The 17863-nt window shown below is 42.4% G+C and overlaps 1 protein-coding gene across 1 annotated transcript; it reads right to left on the bottom strand.

The window, feature by feature from the left end:
• Nucleotides 1–1474: 1474 nt before the first annotated feature.
• Nucleotides 1475–12667, bottom strand: LOC137560946 (probable N-acetyltransferase 16). Its single transcript, XM_068272134.1, has 3 exons — nt 12497–12667; nt 6342–6566; nt 1475–2140 (listed from the first exon to the last, which is right to left on the bottom strand). The coding sequence occupies exons 1-3, from the start codon at nt 12665–12667 to the stop codon at nt 1556–1558; spliced, it is 981 nt and encodes a 326-aa protein (XP_068128235.1). The 3' UTR covers nt 1475–1555.
• Nucleotides 12668–17863: the final 5196 nt, after the last annotated feature.

Raw genomic sequence — 17863 nt, 5'->3', positions numbered from 1 at the left:
TAATGAGGTTAGCATATTGCTAATTAAACTGATGACTGGCCATGGCAACTATCGCTCCCACTCTGTGTTCCTATTCCCAACCCCCAACATGCCACGCCCAGTGTATCAGCAAATGGTCTTACATCTGTAATGCCAGCTACCCACGTTTAGATGGATCAGGGTAAAGCAATGACCGATCATTCCCCAATCCGTCTGCAAACATTGCTGTGAAAACGAAAGATCAGCGCGAATGAGCAATCCTGGAAACTGTCACGGGTGTCAATGGGTGTCTGAACGATTACTTGTTCAGTGATCCGACATCATGACGATTATTCAATTCAACGTCCAATGTTGGACATCTTTTGCCCTTAACGTACTTTTAATAAACGATGTGCTGAGATGTCATGCAAAATGATCATTTGTTGGCACAAATATTCTTCAGGTGGATATGGACCATTAGTGGTAGATGCACACCTATGCGAATTAAGTCTTACTTATACAGTGTTTATCCTTCCACTGAGCTTTGAAGGACAATTTAAACCAGGCAGCCAGTAGCCAAGACACGAAGCTTGCTGCCTACTGATAAGTTTTCAATCAACATATTGTTTAATATTTGTATATTAACACAACTAGAGAAAAATAACTTCATCCATTTCTAGTAGTAAAGGAATTAAAGGACAGCTGAAGTGAGAGGTATATGGAGGCTGCCATATTTATTTCCAATTGCCTGGCTGGCCTCCTGATCTCTTTGGCTGCAGTAGTGTCTGAATCACACACCTGAAACAAGCATGCAGCTAATCTTGTCAGATTTCAGGCAGACTGAGTAGGGTTGGCTGGAAATGCCCATTTCCAAATCCAAAGGAAATTCCGATTTTCACCAATGCCAATTTCCATTTTGTCCGATTTCTGTGTTTCTGATTTCCCAATTTCTGATTTTCTGTTTTTCAGATTTTCGAGGAGTATTTTACTAGTCATTTTTGCATCAGAGAGGCAGTTGCTTCAGTTTTTCCAATTTCCGTTTTCCAATTTCTGTTTTTGTTTTTTTTTTTTAACTTCATTTTTTGCATCAAAGAATGCAAAAAAAATGAATTAAAGAAAAAAAATGGAAATTGGAAAAAGGAAATTGGAAAAACTGAAGATCAGTCATGTGATCGGTCTAAAATTACCACAGTGATCTGATTTGTTGCAGAAAAATTCTGCATTCTCTGATTGGTCCAATGCTTCCGAGTTCTGTGATTGGCCTAAAGTTGGGCTAAGTTGTGGTAAATTGGATTTCCCCAGAAATTCCACGGATTTACATTTTTTGTTTCCCGTTTTCCGAATTCTGATTAAAAATGCCAAAATTTTAACTCTGCAGAATCCGAATGACCATCCCTGAGACTGAGCACCTGATCTGCAGGTTTGTTTTGGGTCTATGGATAAAAGTATAGAGGTAGAGCATCAGCAGGGCTGCCAGGCAACTGGCATTGCTTAATAGGAAATAAATCTGTCAGCTTCCATATTCTTCTCACGTCAACTCAATTTTCCATAGCTGGTCTTATCAACTATCCCATCGTCAGATTGGCATGCAAGGGAATTAAATCTCCATTTCTAGGACCATCTGATCCTTTGCTAGACTGAAAGGTGTTAGTCCTTCACAAAGGTGGCTCAGTTCATTGCGAAGACTCTCCTCTGCATACATAATGCAGATCAATCCAGCCCCTGCAGGCAGGTTCTGCATACACAGCTTAAGCTGCTGTAGGACATGGGTCTTGGCACACATTGGGTCAATTCCAAACATATCAATATCAAAGCGGTATGTGCCATCTGCATATGGGATTGGGTAAGGTGGAGTCCCAAGGCTGAGGAACCCAGCAAGGTCGGTCGTTGGAGATGACAAAGGTACATTTGTGCTATGTCCTTGGGAATAGATCCAGAAAATCCTCCTTTCAAAAAGCATCTCCAAGTTGGACCTTTGGGTGGTAAGAGGAAGCCAGCCTTGGACCAGGAGCCCGCCAGGAAGCAGCTCTCTTGCTGTTTTTGTCCCACCAAAGAGTTTTAGCACCTCACTAGGCTCCAGAACAGTGTAACTAGTTAATACTCCCGTATTGCCCACACGAACCTCAAACAGCTTCATGGTTTCCTCAAGCTGGTCAGAGGGAATAGCGACAGAAACTATTGCCTGGTGAAAAAAAAGACATTAAACACATGAGAATATATCATCAGTCAGAACACTAGTTTGCAAAACAATAAACACATCTCATAGTCAGTCTACATACCTTCTCACCCTTCAACCTAACACTAAGGAGGCTTCAGCCCGAAAAAACCTTCCTTATACTTACACAATCCCCTTAAAGGGGTTCTTTCCAGGGATGGTCGTAGTCAGCTAACTTCGCTACGCTGGAACTATGCGTATTTTTACGCAAATACGCTTCGCAATCTACGGCTCCGAAATCAGCCACTTCGCTACGTTAGCATATCGTAGACTACGCATTAAAATACGCAAGCTTCACGTATTGCGTAGCGCAGTTGATGCAACCGCTTATGCCCTTATGCGGAAACATTTCCGCAATAATCTGCTAACTATCCGCATACACAAACTAATATAAGCGTACATTCAACCATTCAATGCGGAATAGTATGCGTATAAAGGGCAATAATATTTCTGCGCATGCGCAATGACCCATATAAATGCAGTTACCGCACGCGTAGTTGACTTCGCAATACATACGTCAACTACGCGTAGCGGGCGAAGCTTCGCATAGCGGGACTACGACTACGCGGAAATGCGTACGTGTAGTTCTTAAACTTCGCCTACGAACTACGATGCATAGTTGCATACTACGATGTGTGGATTCGCGCTGGCGTAGTTTATGAGCAACCCTGGTTCTTTCACGAATGAGGATAAAAATAAAAAGTGGTTTATGCATAAACTATTAAACATCCTTGTAAAATAGTGTAAAAAGTTTGTTAAAGAAATGAATGGTTTCATCAATATAACATGTATTATAAATAGTGACGGATGACGGCTGGGAGGCTAATCCATTTGTTAGGGGTGTTTTTTTTATTTACTTTCTTTTCACAACCATAACTGCTGCCTACATAGTTTTCAGTGGTATAACCCACTTCTAGCAGGAATCACCGTTATAACCCTAATAGCTGAGCTGCGCTGAGCTGCGCTGAGCTGCTGAATATGTGTTTACATTGTTGCTAGGCAGCCAGACCCCGGGTGCAGAGACTCGTTTCTGAAGAGTCATAAGCTGCAGGGAGAATCAGTCCCATCCACACCATATGATTCTTTGTCAGATTCGATTCAATTTGATTTCGATTCATTGATATGATTTGATTCAATCTGACATGTCCGATTCATGATTCGATTCAATTTGAATCAAATTGAATCGAATCTTGAATCGGACATGCCGGATTGAATCAAATCAAATCAATTAATCGAATCAAATTGAATCGAATCTGACAAACAATCATATGGTGTAGATGGGACTGATTCTCCCTTCAGCTTATGACTCTTTTCACAAAACGAGTCTCTGCACGGGGTCTGGTTGCCTAGCAACAATGTAAACACATATTCAGCAGCTCAGCAGAGGTCAGCCAGTTAGGGCTATAACAGTGATTCCTGCTAGAAGTGGGTTATACCACTGAAAACTATGTAGGCAGCAGTTATGGTTGTAAAAGAAAGAAAAAAAAACACCCCTAACAAATGGATTAGCCTCCCAGTCCTTCATCCGTCACTATTTACAATACATGTTATATTAACGAAACCGTTCATTTTAAAAAAAAAACTTTTTACACTATTTTAAAAGGATGTTGAATAGTTTATGCATAAACCACTTTTTATTTTTTTCCTCATTCGCGGAAGAACCCCTTTAAAGTGCAAATCTTACAGAATGATTAGGATTCTGTAAGCTTTTTTGAGGCTAACCACCACTGAGTCATTGTACACCTTGATCTCTCATAGTCACCTTTGGGAAAAGATGTGTCAAATGGATCAATCCAAACTCTCTTCATTCACTGCTTAGTGGACAGACTCTAACCTTCCTCCCACATACTGTTGATTGGCAATGCTACAGCAAGATAGCGCAATGGAAGGGTGGGGATGAATTGGCTTAGTTGTTTCCGGGTTGCAGCATGGGGCGTTACTGGGGCAATACTCAATGACAATCGCCTTATTTAAAACAAATCCATTGCAAAAAAATATACGAGTGAACAGAGCCGCCAAAAGAATAAAATATCAAAACAATTTTTAAAACATGGAAGGGGCAGTGGTGGACTCTTACCCACTCCAAAGGACATGACAGTAGAAACGTGTTAACGTATAACAGAAAATGTATGCATACACTCCACAATATTTGCAACGTGTTTCGCAGGTGTGACACACTTCATCAGGCGGTCAGATAGGTGTATACAGTAAATGCCGTCCAGGTCTGTGCCAAGCGCCTGGCAAAGACCTGGACGGCACTTGCTGTATACTCCTATCTGACTGCCTGATGAAGCGGGGTCACACTTGCAAAACGCATTGCAAAAACTGAGGAGTGTAGAAATAAAGTTTATGTTAAACATTAATACGTTTCTACTGTCGTGTCTCTTTGGTAAGAGTCCACCACCACCACATCCATGTTTTAAAAATTTTATATTTTATTATTTTGGCACCTCTGTTCACTTATATGTTGTACTAGTCCACCCTTGGTGGAAGGGCAAAAACCCTCATTTTCTTACTATCTACAGAGAGCGACTTCTTAATCCTAAGTGGGGCCAGGCTAGTTCTTCCCACCTGCAATTACAGTGGTGGCCTAAGTGGTAACCTTGTTTTGTGAGTATTACTAAACTTAAATGTTAAGCAAATGGTTTGTTGTCGATGAGTACTCCTAAGTCCTTCTCCAAGTTTGATGTCCCCAACTGTATCCCATTTATTTTGTATGGTGCCAGACCATTGGTACGACCAAAATGCATGACTTTACATTTTTCAACATTGAATTTCATCTGCCATTTATGTGCCCATATAGCCAACCTATCCAGATCCTGTTGCAGTATGTCCCTTTCTTCCTGTGAGTTGATGATTCTGCACAATTTTATGTTATCTGCAAAAATAGCAACATTGCTTACTACTGCATCTACTAGGTCATTAATAAATAAATTGAAGAGCACTGGACCCAGTACAGACCCCTGTGGGACCCCACTGCTTACAGTCACCCATTTTGAGTATAATCCATTGACTACAACTCTTTGCTTTCTGTCCATTAGCCAGTTCCCTATCCATGCACACAGACTCTTCCCCAGTCCTTGCATCCTCAACGTTTGCACCAGACTTTTGTGTGGAACAGTGTCGAAGGCCTTTGCAAAGTCCAAGTATATCACATTTACAGCATTCCTAATATCCACATTAGCGTTCACTACCTCATGAAAGCTGAGCATGTTAGTCAAACAGGACCTGTCTTTAACTACTTGCCGACCGCACGCTTATACTGTGTGTCGGCAAAGTGGCAGCTGCAGGACCAGCGACGCAGTACTGCGTCGCCAGCTGCAGGCTGATTAATCAGGAAGCAGCCGCTCACGCGAGCGGCTGCTTCCTGTCAAATCACGGCGGGGGGCTCCGTGAATAGCCTGCGGGCCGCCGATGGCGGCTCGCAGGCTAAATGTAAACACAAGCGGAAATAATCCGCTTTGTTTACATTTGTACGGCGCTGCTGCGCAGCAGCGCCGTAAGGCAGATCGGCGATCCCCGGCCAATCAGCGGCCGGGGATCGCCGCCATGTGACAGGGGACGTCCTGTCACTGGCTGCACAGGACGGATAGCGTCCTGTGCAGCCCCGATCTCCGGGGGGGAGCAGGTAGGAGAGGGAGGGGGGAATTTCGCCGCGGAGGGGGGCTTTGAGGTGCCCCCCCCCGCCAGCCACACGCAGGCAGAAGAGATCAGACCCCCCCTGCACATCATCCCCATAGGGGGGAAAAAAGGGGGGCAAGCTGATCTCTCTGCCTGCACCCTGATCTGTGCTGGGGGCTGTAGAGCCCACCCAGCACAGATCGCTAAAAACAGCGCTGGTCCTTAAGGGGGGGTAAAGGGTGGGTCATCAAGTGGTTAATAAACCCATGTAGATGCTGAGAAATAAGATTATTTTCTACTATGAAGTCATGTATAGTATCTCTTAGTTACCCCTCAAATAGTTTGCATACAACTGATGTTAAGCTTACAGGTCTATAATTTCTGTTTTTTTGCCCTTCTTAAATAATGGGAAAACGTGAGCTGTTCATAATACTCAAAATCTGTTGGCCTTCATAAAACATGGAGGTGGTAAAATTGGTCAAAAAATTGAAAGTATGCAGCAGGCTTTAGAGACAGAAAACAGATAATGTCAGATAATGTAGAGGACCTTGGAGTGGACTACTTTGTACTTCTTCAGCAGGTTCGGAGGAGGATTCTCTGTACGAGTCAGACGGACCCTTTTCACACTCTGATGGTCAGAACGAAGGACATCTAAGCAGAATTTCTGAATTAGACCAGCTATACCTCGTCCTCTCATCCAGGGAGCCACGCGAAGAGCTTTCGCCACTGCCGTCTCTCCATCATCAACCAACACGAAGGACTCAAAAGCCACCTGTAGAGGAGATGTTCAACAGTGAGTTACAGAAAATGTTGGCCCAGTCACCTTGTCACATCAGTGTACACCACAATGCTCTTAAGGTGTCCACAACATGTGGTTTAAATTTTCACATTTTCATTTTTATTTATGTCTTTTATTTATGTATTTTTGACAAAGTAGTCCAAAAAGTAAAAGTAAAAATGCAAGAAAAGAGAATAAGGCAAATAGTTTGTATAAATATACATCTTGCATACAAATATATATATATATATATATATATATATATACAAGTGAGAAATGATGGACATTGATGAGGGGTGGAGGCACCCAAAATATGATTGTTAGATTGCATGTAGATAATAGTAAATAGTAAAGCCTATAACAATTAGGTATCCTATTTCTCCAGAGGACACAACCCAGACCAAAAAGGATTTTAGATCAGGTCAGATTTATTCAAGTACATTTAATACAGATAACGCGTTTCACAGGTCTCTGCCCGCTTCCTCAGGTCAATATGAGTGCCTGCAGAAGTTCAGTTTTAGACCAGGGTGCCGGGTGAAACCCGTTGTCTGTTTTAAAGGGACTCCGAGCAGTGCAGAAACTATGGAAAGATGCACATCATTTTAAAGCTCTCTTTCTCCTCTTTCCAATGATATATAAACCGCCACCCTACGCCTTCTAGTTTTCGCTATTTTCGCGATTGAAATTGCCGCGGCCGCGATTTCGATCGCGAAAATAGAGAAAACTAAAAGGCGTAGGGCAACGATTTAGGTGTCGTCAGAAAGAGGAGAAAGAGAGCTTTAAAATGATATCCATCTTTCCATAGTTATATTGTATTACACAGGGCGACTTTTTGTCAAAGTCAGCAGCTGCATTCAGCAGAATGGAGCTGCTGACACTGGGGAAAGTGTCGTCCTGTGTAATACATTATAACTATGGCTTGATGGATATCATTTTAAAGCTCTCTTTCTCCTCTTTCTGACGACACCTAAATCGTTGCCCTACGCCTTTTAGTTTTCTCTATTTTTGCGATCGAAATCGCGGCCGCGGCAATTTCAATCGCGAAAATAGCGAAAACTAAAAGACGTAGGGTGGTGGTTTATATATCATTGGAAAGAGGAGAAAGAGAGCTTTAAATGATATGCATCTTTCCATAGTTTCTGCACTGCTCGGAGTCCCTTTAAACGTGCTTGAATAAATCTGACCTGATCTAAAACCTTTTTTTGTCTGGGTTGTGTCATCTGGAGAGGTAGGATACCTAATTGTTATAGTCTTATTATTTACATATAATCTGACAATTATATTTTATATTTTTGGCGCCTCCACCCCCATCATTGCTTACCACACCTCCTCTGGAGGTAGTCATCCCACTGGTATGATGTTATCCACAGCCAGTAAGGATCCAAGGCAGGACCTGAGATACCGAGCGGGGACAGTAGACAACATACAGTGGGTTCTGCAACCCACCTTTGTGAGTATAAGTACTCTTTTTCTTTTTGATCTATTCCCATATCCAAACGATACTGCACCATTTGGCCCCTGGTCTTATCTTGTCACACAGGCTACCGTGGTTCCCTCACAGTGATTGCTCCTTACCTAAATGATGCACACTGACTTTTCAAACATCATTGATTTGATGACGTAGTGGACAGTGTCCCCAATACTGATTTTTTTTATATACTATTCCATATAATGCACTTATTGACAGTGGTAACGTTTTTGGTGGCACAGTGGGCAACGTCCCTGGAAATGTACTTGGCAATGGTGGTGGATATTTTTAACAAAGTCTCTGGCAGTTAAGTGGGCAGAGCCCTTAATAATGGTCCATAGGCAATATTGACTAAGAGTCCTGGTGATGCAGTTTGTGAGGTTTATGGTTGGTTGGTTGGTATGGTCCCTGATACATAGTGAGTGGTATAGCAGAGAGTGGGTCACTGCTCCTGAGCCCATTTTGGTGCCTGCAAAAATGTTGTCTTTTTATAAGTTTTGTCCTTATACTTACTGTTACTGCAAATGAGGATGGTGCATGATTTTGTAACCAGTTAAAGGATATGAGAGCCCAAATAACCTAGAGAAGCGGGGGAGAGCAGGCATATACTGTTACCTGTCCTGATGCCCACTGCTCCCCCCCGTTCTCCTTTGTACCACCACGTCCTATCTAAATGTCCCTCAGGCAAGCTCTTCTGGGCACTACTGCGCAAGCACCGGCCGGGCTGAGCATGATCTACAACGCGCGCCCATGGCTGGGAGCAATCTGTGCATGCGTATGACACTACATCCTGCACATGATGTCATACACATGCGCAGAGTGCTTCCACCCATTTGCCACTGTAGGACATGCACAGCCCCGACCAGCACCTGCGCAGTAGTGCCCGACTAAGGTGACCCAGAAAAAACTGCTGGAAGGGCATTTAGGTAGCATGCGGGAACAGAGAGAACGGGGGGGGGGGGGGAGTTGGGCTCTGGTATAATTTAAGTTGCCACATTGTTTGTTACTGATGAACAATAAATGTTGGTCTCACTTACCAAGAAAGGTTAGATAAACTGGGTTTATTTAGTCTAGAGAAAAGACACCTTAGAGGGGATCTAATTAACATGTATAAATACATCAGAGGGCAATATAATAGCTTGGCGGATGAGCTTTTTGTCCCTAGGCCTTCTCAAAGGACTAGAGGACATGATCTGCGCATGGAGGAAAAACGTTTAAGCCATTTATTTAGGAAAGGGTTCTTTACAGTAAGGCCTCGTTCACATCTACCAACGTAGATGGCCGTGCGATCCGAACGCAGCACATCGGATCGCACGCCATCTGCTGCGCTGCCCGCTGCTCTGCTGATCCCATCCATTGACAGTGATGGGATCAGCTCTGCGCTTCCGGGCAAAATGCATTCAGCAGTACCCAAGCACTTCCCAGCGCATCGTACAGCTGCTCAGTGCAGTAGATGTGAACGGTAGAAGGGCAGTCTATGCCCTTCTGTCGTTCCTGCGTTTCAGCACATCATACACGCTTCCATATCCGCACGGAAGCGTGTATGATGTGAACGAGGCCTAAGAGTGATTAAGATGTGGAATGCATTGCCACAGGAAGTAGTTATGTCAAATTCTATACCTGCATTTAAAGGGGGCTTAGATGCTTTCCTTGCGTTGAAAGACATCCATGGCTATAATTACTAGGTAATGCTCAGTGGTGTTGATCCAGGAATTTTATCTGATTGCCATCTGGAGTCAGGAAGGAATTTTTTCCCTTTTGGGGCGAATTGAACCATGCCTTGTAAGGGTTTTTCGCCTTCCTCTAGATCAAAAGCGATATGTGAGGGAGCAGGCTGGTGTTGTTCTCTGGTTGAACTCGATTATTATTATTATTTATTGTATTTATAAAGCGCCAACATATTACGCAGCGCTGGACAATAAATAGGGATACATACTGTTAAAATTTAAGTAGGCCTCAGTTATTTGGACTGAGTTAGTCAAAAAGGCTTGGGGAGCAGACCTGCCCTTTAAGGGGATTTTCTCTTTGAGAGAAAATCTTCAGTTCTGTCAGAACTAGAACATACCAAGAAGCTGTTCTATGGACAAGGCCACAGGTCTCCCTGACCTGTGCATGTACACCACTAGAACAGTAAACATCAGCCATATTTACCAAACACCAAATTCTTGTATGTATGTCAAAGGCCTCATTGAATATTATTCGAGTAGGTGTGTATGATGACACCACGAGGGGGTCCACCAATAGTCTGATCTAGGGGATGGCGAAGATGATGTCATATTTAACTCTTTCCTAGTCGGTATTAAACCCCGAGTGAGCGATGGGAGCTCACTCTGCTTCTTACTTTCACACTAGCTCTCAATGCTGACTGGGACTTCTAAGTAATTTCATTCTATATGTAATCTGATTTAATGTATGCTGTACATAGGTAGTCTAGTGTAACGTAGGTTAGAAAGAAGGTACCTGATTGACTTCAGCAGGAAGTTTAATCAAGAAGCTTGTAACGCAACATGAAGATTGGCGTGGCTAGGATTTGATTAACTGTATCTATCTGTATTTCTGTTTTCTGAATAAATAACGTGAATATTGAAGAAGCCTGAGAAAGTCTATCTCCTGCTTGCTGTGATGAGTCGTATGTGCAACTCTTGCTGATGAGTTGCTGGTGCCGGAAAAAGGTGATTAGAACAGTTTATAACACATACATTGCAACCAGGTTATACAACATAGCACAAGGTTATACATACAATCAGGGTTATAAAATGCGGTTTACAGAGACCCGGCAAAACAAGCCCGAGTTAGTTCATGAGAAGGGTGTAATTGTCGGGGTAGTAAAATTAAGAAGAACACACTAAGGGAGGGGGAGGCCCTGCCAAGGCTTACAATCTAAAGGGTGGGGATGGACGATGGACGTATGTCTTTTTTCAACCCAAATAACTATGTAACTATGTAACCTTACCTAAGGTGTGTTTTCTGGTTGCATTGACAAATGACAAGTATCAGGTACAGGATGTGGTGTAATGCAGCCCCAATATAAATGAGCAGTCAAAGCTGTATAGTAAGTAATTATGGTATCACAGGCGAGTGTCAGTGTTTACTAGCCAATACAAGTGGCCACTAGGGATACTCATTCCGATTCCTGCCTAAATTACATTTCTGATTGTAGCTCAGAAATCGGATTGCTGCAGAAATACTGCATTACCGCAAGGCGGTTTTAGCCCAATCACAAAAGTTGGTCGGAAGCATTGGACCAATCAGAAAATGCAGAGTCAACTCGGAAGTATCTGGCCAATCAGAGAATGCAAAAAATGACCAAAAAAAAAAGACTCATTGAACATTGGATTCCCGCCGAAATGAAATTTCCAATTGGAACTCAGAAATTGGATTTCTGCAGAAATACCGCATTATCAGAACGTCATTCACCGAACTCTACATCTTGCAAGGGCAGGGCTCTCTCTCCCTTTTGTGTCTTGGAGTTTGTTACTCATTTCATAGCTTGGACCCTGTTATACATTTTATTCATCAGGTTACATCTGTCACTGTAATCTCCAGTTCTGTATTTTGTACCAGTGTCCATATTTGATGTATATCATTGTCTGTATCATTACGTACCCCATGTTTGTCATTCTTACTTTGTACACTGCCACAGAATATGTTGGCACCTTATGAATCAAAGATAATAAAATAGTAATAGCTGGGAGATTTGGTTAGCTGAGACACACTATCAGGGTTAGTATTAGAAAACTGTGACACAAAATCTGAGGATGGGGGAGGGAGACCTTGATATTTATGAGTTGTTACAAAGAGCATCAGAACTTTGATATTATATTTGTCACATGTCTTCACCTATTTGTGGCCACACCCACTCCCCTGTTACCTCCTCCGCTCACTTCCCTCTCTAGATGATACCTGAGGTTGGGAGTTGACCCATAGCTCCCAACTGTCCCTTTTTTCGGAGGGACAGTCCCTTTTTGGGAGCCCTGTTCCTCTGTCCCTCTTTCCCCCTTATTTGTCCCTCTCTCAGGACTTTGTCCCTCTCGCTATGTAAATATATATATTTCTATACTAAAAATGTGTTTGATTTACTCTAAACGTTATTCCCAACCTTTGAATTGATATATTACTAATTTTAAAATGTAAATATGAAGGAAAATGAACCAGGATAGAAAAAAAACAGTGTGGTTTGAATTATAAAACAACATATGTTTCTTATGAAATCTTTATGGTATGCGTGACTAGAGGCGTGGTGAGGGTGTGGCCAGGAGTGTGGCAGGGGCGTGGCTTAGGTGTCCCTTTTTCTCATCTCAAAAAGTTTGGAGGTATGTTGACCTACGGGGAGATTCCTTGTCTGATAAGGTTAAGAACCTTTTTTCTTTTAGAGGAGAGTTTAGACACCCTTTCAGATCAGCAGTGTAAAAGGCTATTCACTATTACGGATTACACATTTCCAATCCATACTCACAATCTTCCCTTCACTCTTGGCCAGAAACATGTGTCTTCGATGGTCCTTTAGCCAGGCATGGTATCGAAAGGGAAGGTAGTCTGTTCCATTATAGATTCCACCTGAGAAGGACATAACCTCGTCATAGTCCTCAGCTGCGGCAGGTACAAACTCTATGGATGATTCGGTCATGATGGTGCAGTGTGAGATGGTCCTACGATCTGGGGAGAATGAGAGAAGCAAGGACTTCACATGAACAGCCAAAAGTCACCCCAGGTGACATTCCTTCTACTTGCTGGTAAAAAGCCAGGATACTGGAGACAAGTACAGCTTCGGCACTTGGTCAACTGAGTAGTTAATAATAAATCCACTTGGAGAGAGATAGTCAGCTCCAAAGTACAAATGAACGAATGCGTTATAAAGTAAAGAAGGTAATTTAGTTTTATTATCCAGAAATGGGAGTTGATCTGAGTACAGGAAACACAATGTCAGGAGCTAAAATCATTTGTTCTTTATTCATTTCTGCAATTTTTACACTGAACCATTTATGAATGTAAAGGGGAACTCCAGCCTAAAAAAACATACTGTCATTAAGTTACATTAGTTATGTTAATTAAAATAGATAGGTAATATAATCTCTTACCCACCCTGTTTTAAAAGAACAGGCAAATGTTTGTGATTTCATGGGGGCAGACATCTTTTTGGTTGAAAGGAGGTGACAGGGAGCATGAGATACAGTTCCAACTGTCCTGTGTGCTGATCAGCCCTCCCAGCTGCACGCACTAGGCTTCGAATCTCAAAAAAAGTAAATAAATAAAAAAATACAACAGAATGAGAACAACAACATCAGAAATCCCATCATGCTTTGCACAGCATCAGGGGGAAAATGTTTTCTTCTGTGCAGCTAAAAATGAGGCTTGGGCAAAAAAAACCAAAATTCTGATGCTGTGAAACTGTTAAAGAAACACCAAGCCTTGTCAGTGCTACCTGAGTAGATTTTTAGTCTGGAGGTTCACTTTAATCGGAAGTAACAAAGGGAACCTAAGGAAATGCTGAACATTGTTTCTAAAATTTTATTTTTGATTTTTCTGACAGTAATGATATCTAACACCTAAATTATCCTTGTGAAAAACACTCCCTCTTGAGAAGTCAGACAACCAAAAATCTATATATATAATAGGCTAAGTGCCTCAACCTTCAAGCAAGAAGAAGAAGTATCGCCCCGCCCCCAGGGCCGGTCCAAGCAAGAAGAAGCTAAACACTGCATTCCAGCAGCTCTGGAGGTGTATTTAGCTTCTAAAGGCAACAATGGTTAATTTGCATATATTCAGCAGTGATGCACTGGGAGACATCTCAAGCTCACTCCAACCTGAATTATCGCAAATTCTTTCTGTTCTAAGAAAGCAAACTTTTGTTTTCCATAGGGTTTTAGTAAGGGTGCTTTTATGACCATTGTAGCCTCTCAAACACTCCAATGAGTTCTGGGTCACCATGAGCTTGCTGGTTAGTCTGTACCTCTCGGTGTTACAAGCCCTACTTCATAGAGCCAAGTTAATCCATGTCATGCACTGGTTAGATTCAAACAATCCAAAACAGTCTGTATGCATGTTGGATTATTATGGCTCAGTGCAAATTAACAAACTGACACATCATTGCAGTCCAGCGTATCTGGAGGGGTGTTTAGCTTCTAAAGGCAACAATGGTTAATTTACATATATTCAGCAGTGATGTACTGGGAGACATCTCAAGCTCACTCCAAGTTGAATTATTGCAAATCTATCTTCTATCTATCTATATATCTATCTTCTATCTTTATATATAATAGGCTAAGTGCCTCAACCTTCAAGCAAGAAGAAGAAGTATCGCCCCGCCCCCAGTGCCGGTCCAAGCAAGAAGAAGCTAAACACTGCATTCCAGCGGTTCTGGAGGTGTGTTTAGCGTCTAAGGGTAACAATGGTAATTTGCATATATTCAGCAGTGATGCACTGGGAGACATCTCAAGCTCACTCCAACCTGAATTATTGCAAATTCTTTCTGTTTTAAGAAAGCAAACTTTTGTTTTCCATAGCATTTTAGTAAAGGGGCTTTTAGGACCATTGTAGTCCCTTACACACTCCAATGAGTTCTGGGTCACCATGAGCTTTCTGGTTAGTCTGTACCTCTCAGTGTTACAAGCCCCACTCCATAGAGCCAAATTACTCCATGCCATGCACTGATGAGGATCAAATAATCTGGAACAGTCTGTGTGCATGTTGGATTATTATAACTCTGTACAAATTAACAAGCTGACACATTGTTGCATTCCAGCGGTTCTGGAGATGTGTTTAGCTTTTAAGGGCAACAATAGTTAATTTGCATATATTTAGCAGTGATGTACTGGGAGACTTCTCAGGCTCACTCCAACCTGAATTATTGCAACTCTATCTATCTATAAATATAAATAAATCTATATACATCATAGAGTAAGTGCCTCAACCTTCAAGCAAGAAGAAGAAGTAGAAGAAGAAGTAGCGCGCCGCCCCCAGGGCCGGACAAGCAGGAAAAAGAAAAATTTGTATCATATCAAACCAAGGGCAAAGAGGGCTAATTTGCATATTCAGTAGCAGTGCATTGTGGGTAACCACAAATGTTCACTTATAGCTGAATTATTGCAGATTTGCTTCTGTTTTAAGAAGGAAAATTACACCAAGCTTTGCTTTTTTTTTAGTAGGAGGGCTTTTTGGTCTCTTTTTCCTCCTATACATTCTTAGTAGTTTAGGTCACCCTGAGCTGCTTGGTTACTCTGTTGTACTGGTCCAAGCCCCATCTCACACAGCCTTAACAATCCCTGCTATATACTGATGATGACCAAACAGCTGAAATAGGCTGTCACATGCGGGTTTAATATGACTGTGTAAAATGTAAAGCTATAAACTTGCTTGACTTACCAAGGGTGAAAAGGAATAATTTGCATATTAAGTAGAAGTGCATTGTGGGTAATCACAAATGTTCACTTATAGCTGAATTGTTGTAGATTTTCTTCTGTTTTAAGAAGGCAAATTACACCAAGCTTTGATTTTTTTTTTAGTAGAAGGTCTTTTTGGTTCCTTTTATCCACCTATACATTCCAAGTGGTTTGGGTCACCCTGAGCTGCTTGGTTACTCTGTTGTACTGGTCCAAGCCCTATCTCATACAGCCATATCCATCCCTGCCATGTACTTATGAGGACCAAAAGTCTGAAACAGGCTGTCACATGTGGGATTGATATGGCTGTGTAAAATTTAAAGCTATATGCTTGCTATACACCAGCGGCTCTGGATGCTTGCTTGGCTTACCAAGGGGGAAAAGGGGTAATTTGCATATTTAGTAGCAGTGCATTGTGGGTAACCACAAATGTTCACTTATAGCTGAATTATTGCAGATTTCCTTCTGTTTTAAAAAGGCAAATTACACCAATACAGTGTGCAGCATTGCAGGAAGTGATGACAGTGGAACACATGGTGGAACATGGAAGAGGTGAGTCATCCCCGCCCGCTGCCTCTTACTAATAGTGGTGGCTGCTACTGAGCTTAAGCAGGAGGGGGAGTGCACATGGGGGACCCAGGTGAGGGGGGGGGGGGTTCAACCCCCATCCCTTCCTCTGTGCCCAATACTCCCTTCCTGCCCTCTACCCTCTTATGCGGCGTATGCTACGCCGCGGGTCGGCTAGTAATTAATAATTAGAATCATGACCAGGCTTTGATTTTGGCCAGCCATAGTGAATCTAAACCTCACTGTATAGTGAGAGTAAAATAATCACCACAGAATTGTGTCAAGATAACAATGCCACAATCAAATGAAAATCAAGAAGAGATAAAAAAAAAAAGCCAGACAGACCCCCTTAACTATAATATAATGGGACAAACTGGAACTATGCAAGTGTGACTGACTTTATTTGCATTCAACCCTATTTGGTTTTGAACCACCTCCCAAAAGTAGATGGTTGACAAAGCAAAAAACAATATGTTGTTTCTTGTTAGCCTGCCTCCCTAAATTTAACCCTGGACCTAACCTCATCCCACCATTAACCCCTTTCAGATGCTTAACCATAACCTTGGTAAAGCATTTGGAATATGGTCCGGAGTTAGTCGTGGAGCAGATATGTAGACATCAAACCAACAAACGTTCATTCTGGTAATACCTTTAATGACTAACTGCAAATGGTTTATTGCAAGATTTTTAAACGTTACGTTTCTTCTTCAGGCATTATACAGAAGTTGAACGGTACATGGGATAGGGAGGCAACAGAATTAGAATCAAGCTTAATTCACTGAGTACAATATGGGTTGTCGACCGTACCTGGAATTGATTGCGGTACACATGGCATTGGCAGACAGAGCAAACAAGCACTGGCAAACAAAAACAGCAATAAAAGAATACCAACATACATTCAGGCAATAATGTGCAACATGGTAATAAATATACTGGGCAGGCAACAGAACAGAGGGTGGGGGGAGGTTCAGTAGGAGGACCGCCTAAGGGAAGAAGGTGCTCCTGCGCTTGGGGGTTCCAGAGGGGATGGTCCTATAATGGCGGCCTGATGGTAGAAGCTCAAGGAACCGGTTGCCCGGGTGGGAGGGGTCGCGCAAGATCTTAGTGGCTCTTGTCTTCATTCTCGCCATATGCAGGAGATCGAGAGGTGGCAAGGTTTATCCAATGACTTTCTCTGCAGCGCTAATCACTCTTTGGAGTTTGTACCTGGCGCTGGCGCTTGCACCGGCATACCAAACTATATATGGATGACAACAGGAAGCAACATATCCCAGACACAAATGCCCTATTGGGGGGACACAACCTTAGCTACCTATACTAGGGGTGGCTATCCACACTGGGAGGACCTTGGCTACCTATACTGGGGGGGGACACCTTTGACTGCCTATTATTCCAGGAGAATGGGCCTCTGACTAGGGGGAGGGGGAGAATTGTGTGCTGCTTGAGGCCACAAAAAATGAAACATTTAGCTGTAGACCAGTGTCTGGCATTAAGCATGACGTTTGCTGAAAGCTAATAAATTAAATTAAATTAATTCATAAAAAGGAGTGTGAAAAAAATCGGGATATACCACAAAAAAAAATTCTTGATTTTCAGCTGTAAGTGTGTATCAGCATGCTGTAGATATTCAACAATATCTCTTCTTAAATAGGGTGGAAGTCATCTAAGATCCTGAAATGTTTCTGTAAAGGTCAGGCAGTCCATGGAGCCTGCAGACAGGTAGATGTGTCTGCCAGTCACCACTACTTTGGGCTCACTACACACGTCTGAATTTTCACCATGGTAGGACAACAGATCTACTGTATGTTCTGAAAGGTCCAGGCACTATACCATCCTCTTGGTGGTGGCTCTTTATATGGTATCAGGCACTTACTGTT

The sequence above is a fragment of the Hyperolius riggenbachi genome, chromosome 3 (assembly GCF_040937935.1).
Source record: "Hyperolius riggenbachi isolate aHypRig1 chromosome 3, aHypRig1.pri, whole genome shotgun sequence".
In the NCBI taxonomy this organism is placed as follows: Eukaryota; Metazoa; Chordata; class Amphibia; order Anura; family Hyperoliidae; genus Hyperolius; species Hyperolius riggenbachi.
The sequence above is the reverse complement of the archived record's forward strand: the minus strand, read 5'-3'. Positions and strand labels throughout refer to the sequence as shown.

What these genes read in the sequence shown, in the direction of transcription:
- LOC137560946 (XM_068272134.1), bottom strand. Translation starts at nt 12,667, where the DNA reads ATGACCGAATCATCCATAGAGTTTGTACCTGCCGCAGCTGAGGACTAT. An exon ending in CCAAGAGTGAAGGGAAGATT is followed by an intron (nt 6,567 to 12,496) that starts GTGAGTATGGAT and finishes TCTCCTCTACAG; the next exon opens with GTGGCTTTTGAGTCCTTCGT. An exon ending in ACAAAGTAGTCCACTCCAAG is followed by an intron (nt 2,141 to 6,341) that starts GTCCTCTACATT and finishes TTTTTTCACCAG; the next exon opens with GCAATAGTTTCTGTCGCTAT.